The sequence below is a fragment of the Lynx canadensis genome, chromosome D3 (assembly GCF_007474595.2).
Source record: "Lynx canadensis isolate LIC74 chromosome D3, mLynCan4.pri.v2, whole genome shotgun sequence".
NCBI lineage: Eukaryota > Metazoa > Chordata > Mammalia > Carnivora > Felidae > Lynx > Lynx canadensis.
Genome location: NC_044314.2, coordinates 28,301,751 through 28,324,543, shown reverse-complemented (window position 1 = coordinate 28,324,543; position 22,793 = coordinate 28,301,751). Strand labels below are relative to the sequence as shown.

Below are 22,793 nucleotides of genomic sequence, written 5' to 3'. Positions count from 1 at the left end.
ATTGCAGTCAACCACCCTGCGAGCCCCTTCCATGGTAGTTTCTGCCTAGTCCCTGAACGGAATGTAAGGTGTACCCGTTTGAGCCTATCTTCTTTCACTAAGCAAAATGCATTGAACTCATCTGTGCTATTGTGTAAATCAGTGGTTTCTTCCTTGTTGACACTGAGTAGTGCTCTGTTGCACGCTGTGTGATAGGTTGTCATTCACTGGTGAGGGACAGCTAGCTGTTTCTTCTTTAGGGTGAGTATGAAGACACGTGCTGTAAACATTCTCACACGGACTTTTTGTAAACATAAATTTTTATTTCACTGGGTGAATACCCAGGAATGGGATTGCAGGGCTATAGGCTAAGAACGTCTTAACTTTTGTAACTTTTTAAGAAACTGACAGCCTGTTTGCCAAAGGGCACAGCACCATTTTGCATTCCCACCAGCAATATATACATGACGGTTTCAGTTGTTCTGAGGCTCTTCAGCATCTGGTATTGTCAGTATTATTTACTTTAGCCATTCTAACATTCTAATGGGTGTATAGCAGTATCCCATTATAAATCTAATTTGCATTTTCCTAATGACTAATGATGTTGGGCATGTTTTCATGAGCTTATTGGCCATCTGTACATCTTCTTTGGTGAAGCGTCTTTTCAAATTTACTGATTTGTTTAAGTCATTATTTTCTTATTGTTGGTCTTTGAGAGTTCTTTATATATTCTGGATACAGATCCTCTGTCAGAGATATGATCTGCAAATATTTTCTTCCAGTCTTTGTCTTTTCACTCTCTCTCTTTTTTAAAATGTTTATTTATTTTTGAAAGAGAGACAGCGCCAGCTGAGGAGGGGCAGAGAGAGAGGGAAACAGGATGCTCAGAGGGCTCCGTGCTGACAGTAGAGAGCCCCATGCGGGGCTCGAACTCACGAACCGAACCTTGAGATCATGACTGAGCCGAAGTCGGATACTCAACTGACTGAGCCAGAAGGGCACCCCTTGTCTTTTCATTCTCTTAACAGTGTCTTTTGGAGAGAAAATGTTTTCAATTTTGACAAAATCCAATTTCTCAAATTTTTTGATTAGTACTCTTTGCCTAACCTAAGCTTACACAGATTTTTTTTTTTTCCTGTTTTCCCCTGGAAATTTTACAGTTTTACGTTTTACATTTTGGCCTATGATGCATTTTTAGTTAATTTTTGTATAAATTGTGAGTTATGGGTCAAGGTCCTGTATATGTGTATATATATATGACGTCCAACTGTTCCAAAACCATTTGTTGGAAAGACTATCCTCTCTCCATTGAATTGCCTTTGGACTTTTGTCAAAAATCAGTTGGCTACACGGGTATTCCTGGACTCTCAATTCTGTTTCATTGATCTTTGTGGCTATCATTCCACCAATATCACATTTTCTTGCTTTGCATCTTTATAGTGGTTCTTGAAATCAGTAATGACAGTCCCCCCAGTGCATTCTTCTTTTTCGAATAGACAATTCTGGCTCTTTCAGTTCCTTTGTCCTTCCAAATACATTTTAAAATCTGCTTTTAGGAAAAAAAAAAAGCCTATTGATATTTTGATTGAGACTGTGTTGAATTTAGAGATGAACTTGGGGAGAGTTGACCTCTTAAACCGAGACATGCTGAGTTCCTGTATCAAACACAGTATAAGCCACTGGTTACACAGATAACTAACTGAAGGATAAGAGAGAAAATCGGGGGTTCGGAGATAGCCCAAGTGTAACTACAGGAAGAAGCTACCAGGGGCTGGCAGGGAGGGAGGGGTGGAGGTAGGGTTATGGAGGCCTAGGGGTTTAGAGGAAGCACAGCTGGTGGTCAGCTCTGCGAAGGGGGACACTGTGTGGCTAATGCTCAGAGGATAGGGTGGGAGGGGGACAGACATGCCGGGCTGGGGCCGCACCTCTGAGGGGAGGCGGCAGGCTTGTATTGTCAACAGAGCCGGAGGCTGGACCTAGATGGCTCGTAAGGTGCTGGAGCACCGCTAACAGGAACTGGAAGCCCTGCTTCCACCTCCCAGCCTCTCTCTAGGGCCTTCCACTGGCCAAGTGTGGTCTGAGAAATGTGGTTTGCAGAGTGCCAGCCTCAGCACTGACAGCAGAGTATAGAAACGTAGGTTTGGGGCTGAGAGCTGAGTTGTCAAGGTGTAGCACACTTGATTAGACTGTAAACCTCTACTGGAAGCTGATCTTCCATATATCTGGGCGGTGTCCAGCATAGACGTGGGGCATGATACAGGTTCAAAAGTATTTGAATCTGAGATTTTAAAGTACCGTTGAGGCGCCTGCATGGCTCAGTTGGTTGAGTATCTTACTCTTGGTTTCGGCTCAAGTCATGATCCCAGGGTCGAGGGATCGAGCCCCATGTCAGGCTCCATGCTGAGCATGGAGCCTGCTTAAGATTCTATCTCCCCCTCCACACCCCTCCCCTGCTCACTGCTCTCTCTCTCTCTCTCTCAAATAAAAATAATAATAATAAAAATAAAGTACTGTTAATTCAGGAATGAAAGAGGTGGTATTACTACAGACCTCACAGACATTAAAAAGACAAAAAGAGAATATTATGGACAATTCTGTGTCCCTAAATTTAACCATTTGGATGAAATGGACCAATTCCTTGAAATACATGATCTACCAAAACTTACGTCTAGAAGAAATAATCTGAATAGCATTCTATCAAACAGATTAAACTGGTTTTTTTTCCTCTTTTTTAAATGTTTATTTTTGAGAGAGAGCAAGAGAGAGAGACAGAGCACAAGCGGGGGAGGGGCAGAGAGAGGGGTAAGAGGATCTGAAGCAGGCTCTGTGCTGACAGCAGACAGCCCAATGTGGGACTCAAATTCATGAACCACAAGATTATGACTTGAGCCAAAGTCAGATACTCAACTGACTGAGCCACCCAGGTGCCCCTAAACTCATAGGTTTCAACTTTCCGACAATAACAACAAAAAACCTCTAGGCACAGATGATTGGGGAATCCACCAAATGTTTAATGAAGCTATAATGTCAATTCATAATCTCTTTCAGAAAACAGAAGAGGAGGATACATTTCCTGAATCATTGTATGAGGTCAGCATTACTCTAAAGCCAAAACCAGACAAAGACACTACAAGAAACAGAAACTACAGATCGATATCCCTCATGGACACAATTAAACAATCCTCAATAAAATATTAGCAAACTGAACCGAGAAATATGTAGAAGGGATAATACTTCATGATCAAGTGTGGTTTATCTCAGGAACACAAGGCTGGTTCAACTTGGAAAAACCAATGTAATTCACTAAAGAGACAAAATCTTAGAATTATCTCAGAAAAACTTTTTGAGAAAATTCAACACTAGATTCACGTTAACAACTCTCAGCAAACCAGGAACAGAACAAAAAACCTCCTTGATCTGAGAAAGAGTATCTGTAAAACCCTGGTCTAGACACAGACATACATCTCTTCTCTGTGGCTCCTCCTAGCATAGGGAGGACCCCTCTGAAAAGTCCTTTCTTCCTTTTCTGTTTTTGTAATGCTTATTTATTTACTGTTGAGGGAGAAAGACGTGAGTGGTGAGTGTGCTGGGGGGCGGGGGGGGGGGGGGGGGGGGGGGGGAGGGCATCGAGGGAGGGACAGAGATAAAGGGAGACAGAATCCCAGTCGGGCTCTCTGTTGTCCACACAGAGCACCATGCAGGGCTTGAACCCATGAATGGTGAGATCATGACCTGAGCCAAAATCAAGGGTCGGATGCTTAACCAACTGAGCCACCCAGGTGCCCCTGAAAAGGCTCTTGTTGTTGAGAATATGTTACCAAAAAGCCAAAAAGGAACTATACTTCATCAATTCTAAGATGCTCATTTTTTTCACATTTTTAACATTTCTGAATTCCGATACATGTTACAGCCAATGGCATCTTACGATTATAAAAAGGTACAAAGTTTTTTTCTCTCTCAGTTGTATATAAAATAAGGGGGCATCCTTCAAGGACATTTTAGAGTTTATGGAATTGATTGTTTCCCAAAGTTTAGTTTTCTAGAGTTATAGCAAACACTTGGGGCAGAGACAAGTAACCACCCATCAACATCTGTTTCCTTCTTCCAGGGTAATAAATTTTAGCTTGACCATAGCATCACCTCATTAGAGACCACACTTCCAGGGCTCCCTTGCCGTGGGTGTGGCCAATGGAGGTGAGTGGATGTGATGTCTACAGCTTTTGGATCATGGATAACCAAAAAGACAAGCCAATTAGAGTTTCTATCTTTCCCCTTGAACAAGCCTGATTGCCACCTTCAGCCTTAAGGCCATTAACAATGGAGAAGGGGGTGAGGAAGTAACAGTAGGTCTGAACCTGGATCCCTGAATGACCTGGAGAAGCAAGGCCACCTGCCTACGTAAATCGCTCACCTTGGGACTGATATATGGGACAGAAATCAACTTCCATTTTTTAAAAAATCTATTGTATTTGAGAACTTCTCTCTCTCTCTCTCTCTCTCTCTCTCTCTCTCTCTCTCTCAACAGATTAGCATTTATCCTAACTAAAACATTTCCCTCTCCCCAAGCATTGGCTCACCTTGGCCAGCCTCCTACCTAGCCGTTTTTTCTGTTCAGCTTTCTGATTACCTCCTTGGCACAGATACCGAGATTCTGCCCCTGTGGTAGGATATTTCTATCTGACATTTTGATGTTCTGAGCATTTTGACATATTTGTCTGGATTGATTTGCTTAGTAAGTTTACTATTTCCCTTTTATGCTGCTTGGTAATGTAACCATTGTCAATGATGACTACATTTTGGAGAGGACTTTTCTTCTGTGAATAATCACCACTTCAGAATCAGCATGGCCACAGGAAGATAGCTTCATCAAAATGAAAACCTGTGCTGGCACACTAAAAATGTAGAGAAGAAAAGGAGGGAAAGAAAGGAGGAGGGATGGAAGAGGGTGGTAGGAGGGAGGGAGGAGGGGTGGGGGAGGGAGAAAGGAAGGTAGAATGAGAGAGGGAGGAGGGGGGAGGGAAGGAAGGGAGGTAAGATGGAAGGGAGGGGAGGGGAGGGTAGAAAGAGGGAGGAAGAGGGAAGGAAGGGAGAAGGGGAAGGGGGAAGGGAGGCGGGTAGAGGGAGAGAGAGGACGAAGGGAAGAAGGGAGGAAGAGAGGGCAGGCAGCAAAAGAGCAGCACTTTTTTCAAAGGGACCAGTGGCCCCAGGAAAGGGTCCTTCCTCTTCCTCAAGTGCTTCTCTGTTTCCTGTCCTGGAAAATCATCTGAGTGGTTCCCCTGTTGGTTTTCCACATGACTAAACCCCACGGGCTTCATCTGATCATATCCAGGCTGCCCAACTGCCTCTCCCCAGTTCCCCTGGAGCCTGGAGCCCAGTAGGGGCACAGGCCTGGGCACGCAGCCCACCCCCTCACCTGCCTTCTCCTCATCAGGGAGGCTTCTCCCTGGTGGCCTAGGCGAGTGTGGGGCTGGTCTGGGGTCTCCAGACACTCACAGCATGGAATGGTCCCTCCGGCTCCTGGCCTGCCTGGTGGGCATCCTCCCTATAGGTAAGTTTCCCACTTTTCTCTGTGGCCACTGCTCAGAACAGAATAGATGCTCACAGAATCTTAGGTACAGTCTTCTCTCCTTGAACTTGGGACAACCGGGTTGCACTTAGGGAAGCTGCGTTGACAGAAGCCACAAGTTCAAGCCCGGGTGTCATCTTGGGTTCCGGTGACTTTAGGCAATCCTCTGACTTCTCTGAGCCCCACCTGTAGAAAGGCCACCAGCTCAGCCACCGCTGTGAGGATCCAAGGAGATAGTGGGCAAGCTTTGGGGCGGACAGTCCAGGCTCTGAAGGGACCTCGGGTGTTGCGGTCATCCAAGTGCTTTGTGTCACGATGGGCACAGCCCAGAGGGATAACGGGTTTGGGGGAAGAGTGGGGGTGATTTCACATGGGGAACAGGGCAACCGATAGAGGGCATCCTGACCGCTCAGGGGGAACCCCAAGGCGTGAATGGGAACCCTTTGCCGCAGGCTTAGGTAACGACGTCATTGGCACTGAGCTCAGTGAGTTCGTGTCCCTGGGAACGGTGTTTCTGTTACCGACCGACCATCGACCATCGGTAGCAGCATTTCAGTGGGAAGAGAGTATTTGTTTAAATGCAGACCCTTGGGCTCCACCCCAGTCCTGCAGAATGAGAATATCAGGCGACAGGGCCCAGAAGTCTGCATCTTCAACCATCTTCTCAGGTCATTCTGATGCTCGACATAGTTGAGGGTAATTGGGATAAATGACAAAAGCCATCCTCCGAGCCCCTTGGCCCAGACCCCAGTCCTTTCCCGGACCCCCGCCTGAGACATCCCTCTTGTGGATATGTCCCTGGACTCAGCGTCGGTGCCTCCATGTGCATGGCCACTGGCCGTCATGTGCCACATTAGTGATCTCTGATATCATGGTGTTCTAAGCTGTTAGGCAACATTCCTTGTTTGGGGTCCTGTCTCCATGACTGGATTATACACTCCCACACCTTAGGCTCCTTTTCCTTCCTCTTGAGCATTCAACTGAGGCAGAGTCCAGTTCAGGTCGGGTTTGGATAAGAGCAGCTGTCTACAGAGCTCTTAGAAGTGCTGGCCACTTTAATTGGTAAGTGTGGTGTAGGGTGGGGCTGGGATGTGTGGCTCTAGACTGGACCGACCCCAGTCCCCACCCTGCACTGCCCGTTGTCCCCTGACAGAGCCCTCCAGTGGTGGCTGATAGGGGAGAGGCTTTCTTTTCCCAGAGTGCCCTAACTCGGCTGACTCCCTGGGATGATTTAGGGTGCCACTTAGAGGGTGGGGGCTGGAGAAGGTGACCCTGCCCGGATCTTGGGCTGATAAGAGAGCGGTTCAAGCATAAGTGTTGACGTCATACACAGCTTTAAATCCTGGCTCTGCTGTTTACTACCTGTGTGGCCCTGGAAAGGTTGCCTAACTTCTCTGAGCATCAGCAAAGTGGGGTCCCTGGTGCCTCGTGGGGTGCTGTGAAGGATAATTAGATCATGTATATAAAAGCCCCCAGCACAGTCCTGGTGCTCAGTGATTGTGCAAGGAAATGGCAAGGAAATCTTGTTGAAGTCACATACCCTTGAGAGAGGCTAGCTTTGGCGGGGTGGGGGTGGGGGTGCTTGTTTTGGTTTATTTCTTTTCTGCTGTTGAGGGTCAGGGGCTATGAATCAGTCAAAGACAAAAAGACGTAGAGGAAGTATGAGCAGTCACGTGTCCAAGAACAAAACTTAAACCACGCAAGTGTTCCTGCCATGTACTGAGATTTACCCAGGGAGGCTGAGGCGTCTTGGGGAGGGGATCCCTTTTTCTCACACTGGCAGCTGCTTCACGGAACTAGGGTGAGCAGGGTCGCACTTTCTGAGACCCCTCTGGCACCGTTCACCTATGAGCCTCTCCGTGTGACACCAGGCCTGGGCAAGAGGCCAGACGACCGGGCTGGGTTAGGCTACAATGTGGGAGCCTGAGGGGCTGCGTGAGCAGGGTCCCCGCGCGTCACATTCTGCCCCCCAGCTGCATCTCTGAGCATAGGGCCAGGGCAAGCCGTCGGCAAAAACAAAGTGGGAGGAATTTGTCCAGGAAACCCCCCTTCCCCTTTCTGTGCCCTTCTTCTTACCGATGCCACCCACCCTCAGCACCCAGCGCCCTGGGGCAGCCCCTAATCTCCCAGGGGCTCACACACACACACTCTCCCTTGTCTTCTTGTCTTTCCCGTCTGGCTCCCCACGGATCTGCTTTCAGAAAGCTGGAGATGCCAGGGAACATGCAGGTGGAAAGAACAATGGTCTGGGAGCTCTGACCACTTGGGTGACTTTGGACAACACTGCAGTTGGTCCACAAGCCTCTGATAAGTAGGTAGAGCGATCATAGTCACTGTCACCCTCAAGGGCTCCCATCTCAGGCCCTGACAAGCAGCTCATCTACTCTTCACCCCAGCTCTGCAGTGCAAGGACCCCTGTGCCTGTTTAGGGAGGCCAATGGAAGTCGGGTAACTTTTCTGGGCTCTCACAGCCTGGGCTGAACCAGAGGGTTCTGAGTGCAAGCCCCAACCTTTACACCATCCACATGCAGCGGTGGGGAGCCCAGAGCAAAGCTTGTGCTCAAAGGAATTTATTAGCTCTGAACCACTGCCGCAAAACAAACCAAAAGGCAAGACAAATCTCAGTAGTGAGCAAGGACATGGGGTGCGGGGAGAGGCCAAGGAGGAGATGGGCTGCTGTCATGGGTCCGGGGGGGAAACGGGAGAGTTCCCCGAGCCAGGATGATGCTTCTGCTCCTGGCGGCTACTGTGGCCAGTAGCTTGGGCTGAGAAGTCCTACCTGGGGTGGAGAAGGACTGACAGGGAGCAGGGCCCTCTGAGAAGGCCAGGGAAGCACGGGCAGAGACAGGCTGAGTGGGAACTCGGGAGAGCAGCGCCCTGGGGCAGACACTGGCCGCGGGGCACGGTCAGCTGAGGCTCTCCATCTGTAGCTCAGGCAAGCGGGGCCACGTCCACAGCCGTGTGGCCGAGAGGCAAGGCTACGGGAGAAGCCTGGATAACCCCGAGGTCAGGAGAACAGCCAGGCCTTTCCCTCATGCATCCCTGCTCCTCATCCCTTCCCTAGAAACTTCTGGGTCCAGCTCACACTGAAAGATGGGTTTCCTGTTTTCTCTGTCACCCCACCCCCCTCCCCGGTCTGCAGCCCTTTCTCCCCTTTTCTCCACTGACAACCTATCTGCACAACACACAGGCCCCAAAAAGAATTGCTGGGAGCAAACGCAGGCAGGAGAGAAGTGGACAGAAGGCAGTGTGCCCCAGCTCAACCCACACACCTCCCTGGTGAGGTTTGCTGGCCAAGAGGAACATCTCCCCTTGCCCTCAAATGCCCTCTCCTGACACTCCAGGTGCCACCATGCCCAAGAGGCTACCGCCAGAGTCACTCCCTGAGAACACCCCTGCTAGCATGCCAAATGTCCCCAAGGAGGGTGGCCCCCTTACAGATCGCTGGCCTCATGAGAGTGGCTGCCGTCTGCTGGTGATGTCAGCCATCATGGGGCCGAGGGGGCGGCAGCACCGGGGAGGTCTGAGGGACTCCAGCTCTGAGCAACACGTGGCCATCCCCTGGGAGGCACGGTCCACCCTGACTGCCCACACGGTCCCTAAGATGCTAAATTGAGCCGCCAAAGGTGCGATGTCAGCGTCCCCTATCTTCACCCCTGCTGCATCGGCTTGAGGTGTGTGCCCAGAGCACTTCCCGCCACTGCTCAGCACCCCCACCCTGCTCCCTCATATGCACCCTCCCTTGGCAGGGCTGGTGAGAGAAGGGGGCTAACGTGCATTGAGCATTTGCTGGGCGAGCTACACGTGTGACTTCATTCAACCTTCAAGCCCATGAGGAAGGTATTAGGCGCCCCATTTTGCAGCAGAGGAGTCTGAGACCTGGGACAGTAAGTAATCTGCCCAAAGATCACCCATAAGTGAGTGAGCCTAGAACAGTGCCAGGCTCAGACTGGGTGCTCATAAGAGCCCAGGAAAGAATGACCACAAGTGAGACTGTCACCCAGGTCCAGCTGTGCCAAAGCAGGAAAGCTTGCCAGCATGCCCTGTGGCCCACCACTGAGTGGTGAAGGTGGACAGTGAGAAGAATGTGGGTCTCTTGCTGTCCCCAGAGGCTAATAGTCCTGAGGCAAGGAGATTAGAAACTCCACAATAAGGGGGCTTGGTTTTAGTTCAGGAGTCATCCCTCTCTTGTCCTAAAGACGGGCATGAGCTGCCAGAGGGAATGACAAATGTCACAGGATGCTGGGGAGCTTGGATTCCTGCCAAAGCAAACGCATGTGCTCCCTGGGCAGTTCCTGCCGGGACCTCCCACCCTCCCCTTGAGTCCCTGAGTGGATGTGTCCGAAGTCTCCATGTAACAGGGAGTCCAGGTGCTTTCCTCTTGAAACACCATCCAGCAGGTAAACAGGAAACACAAATCTCCCCTTAACTGGAGCCAAGATCCTCACACTGGCCGAAAGGGCCTCTGTGGGCCCTCTCTGCTCCTAGAGCAAAGCCCCCAGGGAGGGAGAGGCCGTGGCAGACCATCTGTATCCCACTTCAGGATGTTCCAAACTAGACTGTCATCCCCAAGCGACACAGTACACAGGACAGAGTAGAAACGTGAGCCACCAAGGGGGAAGCCTTGGCTCTGATTCTGGTGAGTCAAGTGACCTTGGGCAGTCATGTGGCCTGAGCCTCAGTTCTCTCTTCCCCAGAAGAGGCTATCGCGAGTCTCTCATTGGGTCGTCGTACATATGAAATGAAATGAGAAATATCTCCCAGTGAGCACCCAAAGCACTGTGTACTCTGGCTCCCTTATCTCGTCATGCCTGCAACCTCTATGCTCATGTCCTTACCTCTCTTTGCCTAGAGCTCCTTCCGTCTACACCAAATCTTAGAAAATCCCACTTCTTTCTCGAGGATCTGCTGGTCCTCCAAGCATTCGCTGACTAATATTTGCACACCTCTTCCTCTTCCCCCAGCCACACCACCCTCCCCTGCCAGCCTGATTACCCTCCCTTCCGCCCTTTTACAGCAATCCAATTCAACATCAGTTGGTTTGTGGCAAGTGCCGTGCTAGGCAGTGATGACACAAATTCGACCACACATACGTGGTCCCTGTCCTCCCAGAGCTTCTGGATGCCTGGAGGATGTACCTCTGCCAGGCCAGGGGCCGAAGGCAAGGGTGCCAGACCCAGCCTTGGGGTTCAAGGAAGCCTCCCCTCTGTAGGAAGACTCAGCAGAGACCTGGGGATGACTGGGAGGAAGTTGGTGAATGATATGGGCCAGGAAACTTGTTCAGACAGAGGGAACATTGTTCGTGTCCCTCATTAGAGCACCTGGCAGGCTGTAGTGTAATTATGTGTTCACAGATCTGTCTCCCTTTCTGAGTGGTGAGCTCCAGCAGGCTGATAAGGTAACCTATTGATCTTTGTAACCCTGGCTTGTATCCAAGTGCCTGGCTTAGAGTGGGACATGTCTGATAAACACCTCCTAATTGATGAATGCACAATAGCAAAAAAATACCTCTGGGGAATCAGTACCTGGTTCCAGGATGCCTGCGAGATGCAGAAGCTCAAAAGAGGCTGAGGTTACAGAGGGTGAGAAGTGTAGGGAAACTGAGGCAGGGACTGAGCCTCAAGAGTGGGGAAACCGTTTCTGTAGCTGGAGGTACTGAGTAAACCAGCAAAACCTTCAGGAAGGGTTTCTCAGATTTGAAACTAGGCCCTTTGATTATTAACAACTGAGCAAACAAGCTCTTAGTAGAGGTAAATGTCAAGTCCTCCACTTGGGTTCAAAAGCATAATTCCACTTGTTTAGAGGAAACGAAATTTGGCTTATAAGCAGATCGCGTGAAAAAAGAACTTGTGGTTTTACTGGATTGCAAGCTCGGCACAAGCCCACAGTGTCATTTTATACGAGGCAAAGCTCACACAACCCAATTCGTACCACACTCTCCTGGTCCAGCACCCCCACGGCGCACATCTGCGGCACACCCCTGCAGGACACGTGCAACACACGCCCCTGCAGCACATATCTGGAGTCCCCGGCTCAGGACACTACATTGCACGGAGAGCAACAAGCGGGCAGTGAGGAAGGGGAGGAGCAGGGGAGGCCCCGGGACTTCCACCAGAGAAGGGAAGACTTAATGGGTCCAGGATAGCCATGCTGGGGTCCCAGAAGGGCCATCACCGTGAGAGGATGTGCACGCTCCAAAGAGGGTCATGTGGGTAGTGGCAGATGTTGGTTCTATGCAGAAGAAATGTCCTGACCTGTAGATAATTCATAGATGGGATGGGCTTCTTGGAGGACGGATGGTAACTGTCTGTGGGCTGCGGGGATTCCAAACCAGGACATGAGCTACCCCCAAAGAGTAAAGAGCACTGGACATGGAGTCAGCAAAGCTGGGTTTCTCCCAGCATCTGTCTGTGTGACTCTGGGACTCCATTTTCGCATCTATAATAATAGTTCCCCGAGTCATTCTCCCCTAGGGTGTTTTGGGGGTCATGTGACATGATGTATACAAAAGAATTGTGTAAATTACAAAGCTCTTGGGAAATACCAGAGTGGGTATATTATTCCCTCTAAGGATCCCTTTTGTGAACTGCATCCAGCGTTGTAGCTGGGTAGAACTAGCAGCCTGTCCTCCCTCCTCAGGGAGACACCACCCCTATCCTGATCCTCCAAGGCCCAGGTCCAACACCCACCCACCCACCTGCTCACCCCTTCCCCAAAGCAGCACACATATGCAACAACAGGGGCAGAGGCTCTCCCGTCATCTTCAAGCTGAAGGCGGAGCACAGCTTCCAGACCCTAGCTCAACCATACTTCAGAGGCTCACAACACAGGAGGTGAGGAAACAGCCCAAAGGCGCTTGCGCAGAGCAAGAAGGCAGCGCAATGGTCTACCACTCTTGGTCTCTCAGCTCATCGGGCCTTTTGGGAAGCCCATTTCAGTTGACCCGGATTCTCAAAGAATCTCATCCCATTTAACACGTTAAGTTCAAAACATACCATCCCTTGCCAAGGCCCGTTTCCCCTCTGTAAATGGGAGTGTTGGTCTCCTTGGATGAGCCCCAAGGTTCCATGCGTTTGTGGAATCAGGCAGTCCTGAGTCTGAATTCCGGCTTTGCTTCCTAGCTGTGTGACCTTATGTAATCACTCAACTTCTCTGTGCCTCAGTTTATTACATACAACCCAGGAATAACTGTGCTTACATCTAGGATCATTTGTGAGAACTAAAAGAGATACTACCGGGAACTTGCTCAACACGGAGGTGCACAGTAAGTGCTTTTATTATCACTACCGCGGGGGTCTTGGGACTAATGTAACCATGGAATCCAGGGCTTTTCTGCAGCAGGGCAGGGGTTAGGGAAGAGTATGGGGTCAAGGGGCCTGTCGGTGAAGTGGGACCGCCCGAATGAGGCAAATAGTCCCAGGCACCTCAAGAGTCCCGGGAGACAAGATCCCGGGAGATGCCTCTCGGGTCACGGTCACGGGGTGGGCTTCTGGGCCCCCAGGTGGGAGACGCTCCCAGAGTCCTAAGGTTTCCAAACCTCCCGGTGGGGACTCCCCTCCCCCCGCCCCCCAGAGTCCGAGGGACGGCGGCCGGCGCGGCCTCAGGGCAGGGCTGACGCTCCGGCCGCCTGCCCGCAGGTGCGCCGGCGCAGCGCTGGTCCATGCATGTGCCGGCCGAGGTGAGCGCGGCGGCGGGCGAGGCGGCCGTGCTGCCCTGCACCTTCACGCACCCGCACCGCCACTACGACGGGCCGCTCACGGCCATCTGGCGCGCGGGCGAGGCGTACGCGGGCCCGCAGGTGTTCCGGTGCGCGGCGGCGCGGGGCAGCGAGCTCTGCCAGACGGCGCTGAGCCTGCACGGCCGCTTCCGGCTGCTGGGCAACCCGCGCCGCAACGACCTGTCGCTGCGCGTCGAGCGCCTCGCCCTGGCCGACGACGGCCGCTACTTCTGCCGCGTCGAGTTCGCCGGCGACGTCCACGACCGCTACGAGAGCCGCCACGGCATCCGGCTCCGCGTGACCGGTGAGCGCCGTGCCCTTGTCCCGGCCCCCTTTCCCGCCCCGTCCAGAGGGCTTTCCGGGTGCCGGCACTGCGCCCGCCGGGGAGCCATACACAGCCCATCTCTCTAGGGAAGGGGGGGGGGTCTCACTGGCGATGGCTACGAGCTACGTGGGAACTAGTTAAAAATGCAGACCGCTTGCTCCGAGAAGGGCTGAATGGGGCCCGGGAATGGGCACTGTAATGAAGCGCGCAGAGAGTGAATGTTCCCAGGAGCTCGCAGTCTAGGGGGCGAGAAGCACGAGTAATCCTGAATACGGCAAAGGCTGCAATGGGATATGTGCTCTGTGCACTGAAGGGCACCCGCAGCCCCCTGGGGGGGGGGGAATGCCCAGGGAGCCCACAGTGCCCAGTATTTTGCTAGACTCTGGCATAAAGAAGTGGGCACCAGGATCCCCGGTCCCTAGAACAGTGGTTCTCAACCCTGGCTGTGCACTGGAATTAGCTGGAGAGCTTTTAAATATCCTAGCCCCACCCCGCTGCCGTGGGGATCCGGTTCTGGGCTCCAGTCTGGCTCTGCTACGAACTTCCCATGTGCCCTTGGGCTGGCCGGGCTGCCTCTCCGAGTGCATTTCAGTTTCTCCCCAGGGCCCTCGCCACCCTGCCACAGACAGGTTGTCTGGGAGTGGGAAGTGCCCTTGAACCCCTACCAGCAGACAGTCCCCAGCCCTGAGCTACCGCAACAATAACGACCGTTGAGTGCGCATTTGCTAATGGGCCACGCCCTAATCCAAGCACCCCACATGTATTAACTTGTCAAATCCCAACGACCCCATAAAGAAAGCGATCCCCATTTTACGCATGAAGAAACTGAGGCACGGAGCTTCGGAATAACTTGCCCAAGGCCACATCTCTATTGGGACCCAGGCACCGTGGCGCTAGAGCGCCTACTCCCTCTTCTCTGAGCCAACCACCCCCAAATCTCTTGGTGACTAAACGGGACTGGGAGGGGTCCCCCTTGCCTTTTCCTTTGCCCCCTCTGCTCTGACCAGGATTCGCTTTCTCCCTCGACCCCTTGGCCGCTGCCCGCAGCCGCCCCGCGGATCGTCAACCTCTCGGTGCTGCCGGGTCCGGCGCACTCCTTCCGCGCGCTCTGCACGGCCGAGGGGGAGCCGCCGCCCGTCCTAGACTGGTCCGGCCCGGCCCTGGGTAACGGCTCGGCCGCCGTGCCGGGCCCGGGTCAGGGACAGGGTCACGGCCACCAGGTGACGGCCGAGCTGCCCGCGCTGGTCCACGACGGCCGCTACACGTGCACGGCGTCCAACAGCCTGGGCCGCGCGGAGGCCAGCGTCTACTTGTTCCGATTCCACGGCGCCTCCGGGGCCTCGTCGCTCGCCCTGCCGCTCGGGGCGCTCGGCCTCAAGGCGCTGCTGCTGCTCGGCGTTATGGCCGCCCGCGCCGTCGCCCGCCGCCGCCCAGGTGGGTGCGAGGGGCGGGGGCTCTCCTTCTAGGTAAGGCCGCCCGGCTGACCACCTGGCGTAACCCAGCCCAAACAGACTTTCTGCACCCATGCTCCAACTCACTCTCCTCTCCCTGCGTAAAGCCCAGGAGGTGGGAACTAGCAGGACCTTGTTTTACACCAAGGAAGCGGAGCCCAGAGAGGTTACGGAACTTGCCTCCACCCAGAGGCACAGAGATAGAGACCCAGAAAGTATAGCGCCGCCCTTTTGGCGGCACCCCATAAATGACACCACCACACGTGAGGCTTTCCCAGATAGCACCATTCCGTTATGTTACAGTAAGCATCTTGAGGACCTACTGTGTGCTGTGTAGGTGCTAGGAATACAGAGCTGAGTAAGAGGTGCCCAGTCTGCAGGGGGAAGGGCTGTCCTGGAGCCCAGGTACCACCCAAGCACAGACTGGCAGGCCTCACTCTGGTGGGACATCTGGATAGGGGCCAGGAGGGAAGGTGAGAGCTAACTCAGAAAAGCAAACAAGGAGCTGGTGGTGTTCCCAGCAGAGGGAACAGCAAACACAGAGGTGAGGAAGTGTGAGCTAACAGGGTGTCCTCAGGAGCTGCTGCTCACCCCACGCTTCTCTTGCTGAGCTGGCTGGGAAATTTGCTCGTGCCCCAGAGAGGGGCTTCCCAGAGCCTCTCAGGCCCAGGTCAGCAGCACCGGCCTCAGCCTCTCCTGGGATGAAATCCAAAATTTGTCACAGTTGCCCTGGCTGCTGCCTCCTTTCCTGTGGCTGTGCCGTCCGTCTTGCTGGCTCTTCACACCCACCAAGCATTCTGTGCTGCACGGTCCTCAGAAAGACGGGTCTTTCTGCCGGGCCGCTCCTCACTCCACGCTCCTCCTCGTTAACTCCTGGTCATCTGCCAGGCCACTTCACCCCCTGCCAGCTAGTGTTTGTTACACGTCCCTTGAGACCACTTTCCACAGTGGGGTAGGGTGGGCAGCCAGGGCCTGTAGCCTGCGACGACCATGGAGATTCATGCCTCTCCTCTCTCTTTCTCTCTCTGTCCCTACACAGAGCACCCAGTTGCCCAGGACACCCCACCACGGTGAGTACCCTGCCCTCACCCACCCGGCTCTAGTCCCCACTGGCCAAGCAAGGCATGCAGGCTTCTCAAGGCTCGTGCCGTAAGGATAAAGAATGGCAAAGGGCAGGACTGGGGGCTGGAACTTGACCAGGGTTTAGACCCTCCCTGTGGCCTTCCAAAGCCTTCCTCTTCGGTCTCCCAAGTCCTTCTTGGCCTGACCAGGCCACGGTGACCTGCTCTCCCCACCCCACCCCCAGCATTTACAGTCTGAGCCTCGCCCTGGCATCTCTCCCAGACCCGCCTGGTTTCCTGGTGCTGCAGGGCCATTTTTCTGTTTTATGTCCACACCTAGATGTGATTCCTCAAGGCTGTGTCTCCTCTTGTTCTCCTAAGCATTGTAGAACAGGCAGACTCACACAAAAGCCACCTGGGGGCACTGATTCTCCCCCAAAGCTGAAGGTTTCACAAACAAAATGCCATTAGAGGTTCAGAGGGTTTAAGCTAGGAAGTGCTGACCCTCGTGTCCAGGCTCCCCTTCTCTCCCAGTGTCTGCTCATGTGGAAGTCTGTGTTGAAGAAGAAAGAATCCAATTCACTGACCCTGGGCAGTGTGCCTGGGATGCTGGGGAGTGGGGAGGCGGAACACAGTCTTTCAGGGCCCATTGGACAAGCCCTGGCATTCCTATAACTCCATCCCTGCCTGTGCCCTGGGGGCTGGAAAAACCATAATGCCAGCCCAGTCCCCTCTCTCCAGCTGCCTGGCCAGCTATCCCCCACATTCTTGGAAACCTGTGCGATATCCCTTTTCTTTGCTAAAGGCACCTAAATCAGAAAGCTGAGTGTTCAAGTATTTATTGAGTACCTGCCATGTACCAGACGCTGTTTTGGATGCTAACGCTACAGCAAAACCCCCTGACCTCAGAAAACTCACATGATGTGGAGAATTTAATAAACACCTAAACAAGATCATCTTAGATTCTAAAATAAGAGCTGCGAAGGAAATGGACAGGGCCATGCAGCAGAGCCCCAGGGGAGGGAGGCAGTCACTGGGCAAGTCAAAGGCTCAGGGGCGACCTGGAAAGGGGCCAATGAGAAATCACTGAAGCAGACAGGTGGCCCCATCCGAACAAGAGTGGGGGCCAGGAGACCTTTGGGGTGGCTGCTGACCAAAGCTGAGGCTGGCTTGACACTAGGAAGGAGGTCGAGTGGTGGAGGTGGGGAGGTGGGACTGGTGGAAGGCGGGGCTGACCATAGGGCCAGGTGGGCAGCACAAGTGAGGGAGGCAGCCAGGGTGCCCCGTTTGGAGCTGTCACCCTGGGTGCCACTAAGATGAAGACGAGAGAGAGAGAAGGGGGTGGTGGTGAGGATCATGGGAGCACTCACATGTAGGTGTGAGATGCCTGTTAAGATGTCCCTGGGGAGAAGTCAAAGTCAGGAGAGCAGCTGGAGCTCAGGAGGCCAAGCCCGGGAGATCAGTCTGGAGGGCATGTGACACAAGACAGCTGAAGCCACCAATGAGATCCCTTCGAGAAGATAGCACCTCTGTGGTCTGGGCTGCCTTCCCCTGTGTTAGCCTCCTCCCCGCTCCACAGCTGCTGCCCCTACCCTTCCTCCACCCTTTAGCTGGTCCGCAAGCCCTGCTGGATATAGGCCCCAGTCCCCTTTCGTGTCTCCTTCCTGCCCGTCGCTGGGGCATGGTTTGGGCAATTGGTGATGACCCCACTTCTGTATCGGGTGGTCAACCGACTCTCTCCTGTCCACAGGCCCCAGGCTCAGGAGTCCAACTATGAGAATTTGAGCCAGATGAGCCCTCGGGACCCACCAGCAGCCACATGTTTACCGTGAGGAGCCCCTTGGCCACTGGCATCCTCTTGTACAGCATGAGGAGCGAAGGCCAATGCCAGGCTTGGCTGGGACAGCCCTTCCTGGCTGCCAGCCACCTTGGCAGCCCCTTGCCAGGCAGCCCCCCACAAAGGGAGTCCAGACCCCATTCACAGAGGCTCAGTGGTTTCTTACATGGATGTCTGTCCCAGAGCCCCCATCACTGGGACCAGCATTTTGAAAGAATGTGTATGTGTGTGTACGTGTCTGTGCGTGTGTGCGTGAGCTCAGCGTGAAGCTCACAGACAAGTTCTGGCCCTTTCTTACATAGAATGCCATCATAAAACGGGCAAGACACTGGTCAGAGGGGCTCCCAGGCTCTGACTTGCTGTGTCGACTAGGGCATGTTTTTACCTCTCTGAGTCTCAGTTTGTCCATTCTGGAACATGGACAATAATCTTCCCTCCTGGCTGCTAGGACTATCAAGATCTGAAGAAATTATGGATATGAAGGGACTTTGCAAAGTATAGAACCATGTACAGATGTGGCGGCGGGGGGCGGGGGGGGGAGGCCACGGGCTCCTCCTTGCAGGCACTCTTGGGACGTGCAGAGACTTCTTGGACAAGTGGGGGCCCCACACCAGCCTGGCCAAGAACAAGGATTCCAGAGAGCAAACCTTTGTGTCTGGGGCTGTGCAAATCAGTGGTCCCAGGAACATCAACTCAGCGGTGAGAAGCCTGGTACCCCTGCCCCCTGGGGTCTCGTCTGTGACTGCCTCACACACTGTGCCTACCTCTTACCCCATTGGCTGCTCTGCACTGCCTTGAGCTGGGTCCCCTGGGAAAAGAAACACCCATCATCTGACAGCATCTGGGATTCACTGTCCTTAAGGACCGAAAGCTGAGAGGTCAGAGGGGAAGTCTGGGCTGCAGGTTCGTGTGGATAAAGTAGCTGTGGCTGTGACCTCCACCTATGACCTGCATCCACCCGGCGCGTGAGAGGTCCAAAAGCACCAGCGATTTCACGGCATTTGTCCGAGGCCTCGCAGACTGACTGCAGGGTGCTGCCTTCCGTGTTCACACCTCTGTGTGAGCCTGTGCATTTTAGCTCCTGCAGTTCTTGGGCTCAGGGGACAGGGAGGAGGTGTGCCTGAGCCCAGGGCAAGCTGGCAAGAGCAAAGGGCCACCGGGCCAGGCACTGAAGAAGCAATGGGGACAGTCTTTCCCTCAGAACTTTTCCAAAAGCTAGGGTGGTAACCTAGAATAAGGAAGGGTCCTCGCTGATGCTTTGCTGGGGAGGTGGCCTGAGGTGTGAGGGATCTTCACAAGTTAATAAGCAGGGCAGTGGGTGACAAGTTTCCCTTGCTCAGCAGAGCCTTTGCCAGGGAAAGTGGGTGACAGCAGCTCATGGTTAACTTGGGATCCATCCAGGAGCCTGTCTGAACTGTCAGAAGGTCAGAGGAGTTGGAATTTGTACCTCCTCGTATGAGGATACTTTGGGCACCTCCATGGAGAGTCCCATATCACCAGGGAAGAAGCGAGGGACATGGGGGTGGTGTGGTTTGAAACGTCTGCCTGGTCTTTGAGGCCCGTTTCACAGCCAAGAAAAAGCCATGATAGCAATTATTTTCTGTGTATCTGTTTTGTGCTAGGAATTGGGCCAGGTGTTTGGGCATACAGAAATGAATGAGGTATGTGTCTTGGTCAGTCTGGGTTAGGTTGTGCTGTGTTAACAAAGCCAAAATCACAGTGGCTGAAAACAACTAGGGTTTATTCGCACCAGAGTTACATGCCCACCACAGATTGGCATTAGAGCTTTGCTTGCTGTACTTACTCAGGAACACAGGCTCCCAAGGACCCGCCATCTCTTGTTGTGGGTCGTTGGGTTGGAGATAAAAAGAGAGCTCTCAAGGGTCTCCTACTTGAGATCATAACTCATTGGCCAGAACTACCAACATGCCACACTCACCCTCAGGGGGCCGGGCAGTGCGCCCGACACGATGCCTGGAAGGAGGGAAGCCAGAAGCATGGGCAACAGCCCTGAGGGCTCCACAGTAAAATTTCTCAGGTTAGGGAGCGACAGACCAGTTAGCGGGAAATCCTGTAAGGGCAACAGAATGCTGAAGGTGCTATGGGAGCACACAGGAAGGAAGAGTGACCCAGTCTTGGGAAGGCTTCCTAGAGGAGGGGACATGGAGAAGCACATGCCAGCCACGTAAATGGGGGAGAATGGAAGTCGGAAGATGAGAACAAAGGTGATTCTAAGCAGAAAGGGCAGTCTGGGAAAAGGCCAGGTGGTCAGACATGGCATGATATTGAAGCCACCCAAAGTTGCTGGAGCATGAGGGCTGGAGCTGGGGCTGCAGCTAGAGGGGGCTCCCACATGGTAGCAAGTGCTGCCCCCGACAGGGCTGAGAAGCAGGGCGGGGGGGGGGGGGGTAGAACCAAGGGGCCAAGCAGGACGCTGACTCCCTCTACTGCTCAGCATGCTGTTTTCACCCATCCAACAGCTGCACCTGCTCCGTAGCCACCATGCTCTGGGGCTGGGGTTTCCACCTCGAGACCCCAGGCTCTCAGAGCCGTGTTTCTGCAGTGGTTTCTGAAGGTCAAGTGGTTTGCATCAGAAGGACCTGGGGAGCTTGCTCAAATCCCCATCCTGAGTGCTACCTGGGCCTCCTAAAAGTGAGCTCTGAGGCTGGGTGCTGGAATTTTAAACAGATGCTCATGTGATTTTTGCCCCTAACTTTGTATTATGATCATTTTCAATCATGCACACACACACACACACACACACACACACAGCTGAAAAAGGAAGATGACCACCCAGGTACCCACCACCTACATCCAACAGTTACTACCATTTGCCATATTGGCTAATGTGCACGTGTGTGTGTGTGTGTGTGTGTGTGTGTGTGTGTGTATGTGTTTGAACCATTCAGGGTCAACTGCAGACACCACAGTGCTTCGCCTCTAAACACCTCAGCTGCATCTCCAGAGAACAAGAGCATTCTCCATAACTCCAATGCCATTTTCACATTTGAGAAAATGTTAACAATAATTGAATAATATCATCGTATAGCCCACATTCGTATTTCCCCAGTTCTCAAAATGTCTTTCTTAGCTTGTCGTCTCTAGCCAGGGCCCAGGTGACTCCAGGCGATTCTTAAGCTAAAGTTTGAGGCTGCCTCCAGGTGGGCTGACTTCCAAGGGTGTGACCTCACCACCCAATGCTCCTTCTTATGGTATGTGCAGTTTGAAGGAGGGCGTCCCAGAAACCGCCGAAGTGGCATTCCTAAAAGGAACACGCAGCTGGTGGAGTGCTTTCACACTCCATGCTGGGCCGTGGGGAGCACACACAGAGAAGGGACAGCAGAGGGTCCCTCCGGCACTCCCTCTACTGATTTGCTTACTGCGCACAGGCAGCCTTCTGCTTAGTCTCCATATAAAGGGGCTGCTCCAGGGGCAAAAGGGGAGAGTGGTGAAGCGGCTGTATTTGGCCATCACCAGACCCCAGGAGCTTGGAGCTCTCACTGGGAGGTCTGCGTGGAGCAGAGCTGCCGTCCTCCCCAACCTGACCGTCTCGGAGCACTCAGGCTTTGTCAGTGGCAAGGACCAGAGCCACAGGCGACGGGCTCAGTCGGCACATTGTCAGGGAGAGAAGGGACCCAGGAGACTTGGCGTTTTCAAGACAGGACTCCGCAGTGTGGCCCAGGACGTGCAGCTAGAGCCGTCCCTTCAGTGCTCTGGGAATGTGAGCCCGTTTGTCCCCAGAAGGGCTGCTGACAGCCCAGAGACTGCCCTCCACTGCCAGCCCTCCACCTGTTGCCCCTGGAGATGGGCAGTGGGAGGAAGAGGTGCACCCAGATGTGCCAAGAGCCCAACACACTTCCCCTGCCTTGAGGAGCTAGTGAGCTTTTACATCGAGATGCATCTACAGGAGAAGACAGTGTCCATGAGATCATCTACACTGAAGGTAGGCCCTGCCTGGGGATGAAATGACACACAGTGGGCTGAGTGTTCACATACAGCCCCTTAGCCAGCCTGGACGGGAGCGCCAGGCCCACTGGTCACAGGGCCTTCAGGCCAGTGGGACCTTAGAGACCAAGAGCCGGGGGTCCTGGGCTTTGTCCGGCCTCCAGCCCTGGCTGCTTAAGTCAATGCTACCAGCCCTGTCTCCCCCAATAACATCCCCTCAACATTTCCTCAGTGCCTCCACCTCTGTGGCCTCAGGGACTTCTTGCTGTAAACCCAGGGAACAGGAAAAGCTGCAATTATCCCCATTTAAAATAGGGAAAGTCTCAGGAGGAAAGCGGCCTGGCCAGCTTCCCACATGTTTTGTGACAAAACAGCTGTGGTCCCAGCTCTTTCCACACCAACATGCTGCCTCCTCTTTCCCAGGCTTTCTCTCCCATGTCTCTCCTCCTCTCCTGTGCCCCTTCCTCTGTGTCACGTTTTATGCACTAAAGGGAGAAAAACATGATCTGCCAACATAAGGATACAAAAATACTTGGAACTCTGGGTTTCCCGGGGTTTGGGCCCCCAGACCTTTGTCTTCCACAGTCACCCCCAAGTGACCTCAAAGCATCCCCAGAGCTGAAGATAGCCCAGGCACTCACCTCCATACTGCCACCAGAAGAGGAGGAGGAGGAGGATGAGATGAAGGAGGAGAAGAGTGGGACTGGAAAGGGAAGGTGGACAGAGGGCCTTAAGGAAGGTTGACTAAGGACAAGGCAGGGGGCGCTTGGGTGGCTCAGCTGTTAAGTGTCCAACTCTTGATTTTGGCTCAGGTCATGATCTCATGGACCGAGATCAAGCCCCCTTCGGGCTCTGTACTGACAGCATGGAACCTGCTTGGGACTCTCTCTCCCTCTCTCTGTGCCCCTCCAA

General features: G+C 53.4%; 1 protein-coding gene across 1 annotated transcript; it reads left to right on the top strand.

Moving 5' to 3' along the window:
* Positions 1-5,415: 5,415 nt before the first annotated feature.
* On the top strand, positions 5,416-17,931 carry SIGLEC15 (sialic acid binding Ig like lectin 15). Its single transcript, XM_030336497.1, has 6 exons — positions 5,416-5,527; positions 12,750-12,809; positions 13,183-13,566; positions 14,635-15,021; positions 16,078-16,108; positions 17,850-17,931. Exons 1-6 carry the CDS (start codon positions 5,476-5,478, stop codon positions 17,929-17,931), a joined length of 996 nt encoding a protein of 331 aa, XP_030192357.1. The 5' UTR covers positions 5,416-5,475.
* The last annotated feature ends 4,862 nt before the right edge of the window (positions 17,932-22,793 follow it).

Excerpts from the sequence above, each read along its gene's own strand:
- SIGLEC15 (XM_030336497.1), top strand. The coding sequence starts at position 5,476 with ATGGAATGGTCCCTCCGGCTCCTGGCCTGCCTGGTGGGCATCCTCCCT. Across the intron at positions 5,528-12,749 it reads GGTGGGCATCCTCCCTATAG|GATCATTTGTGAGAACTAAA; the intron begins GTAAGTTTCCCA and ends GCTTACATCTAG. Across the intron at positions 12,810-13,182 it reads GCTCAACACGGAGGTGCACA|GTGCGCCGGCGCAGCGCTGG; the intron begins GTAAGTGCTTTT and ends GCCTGCCCGCAG.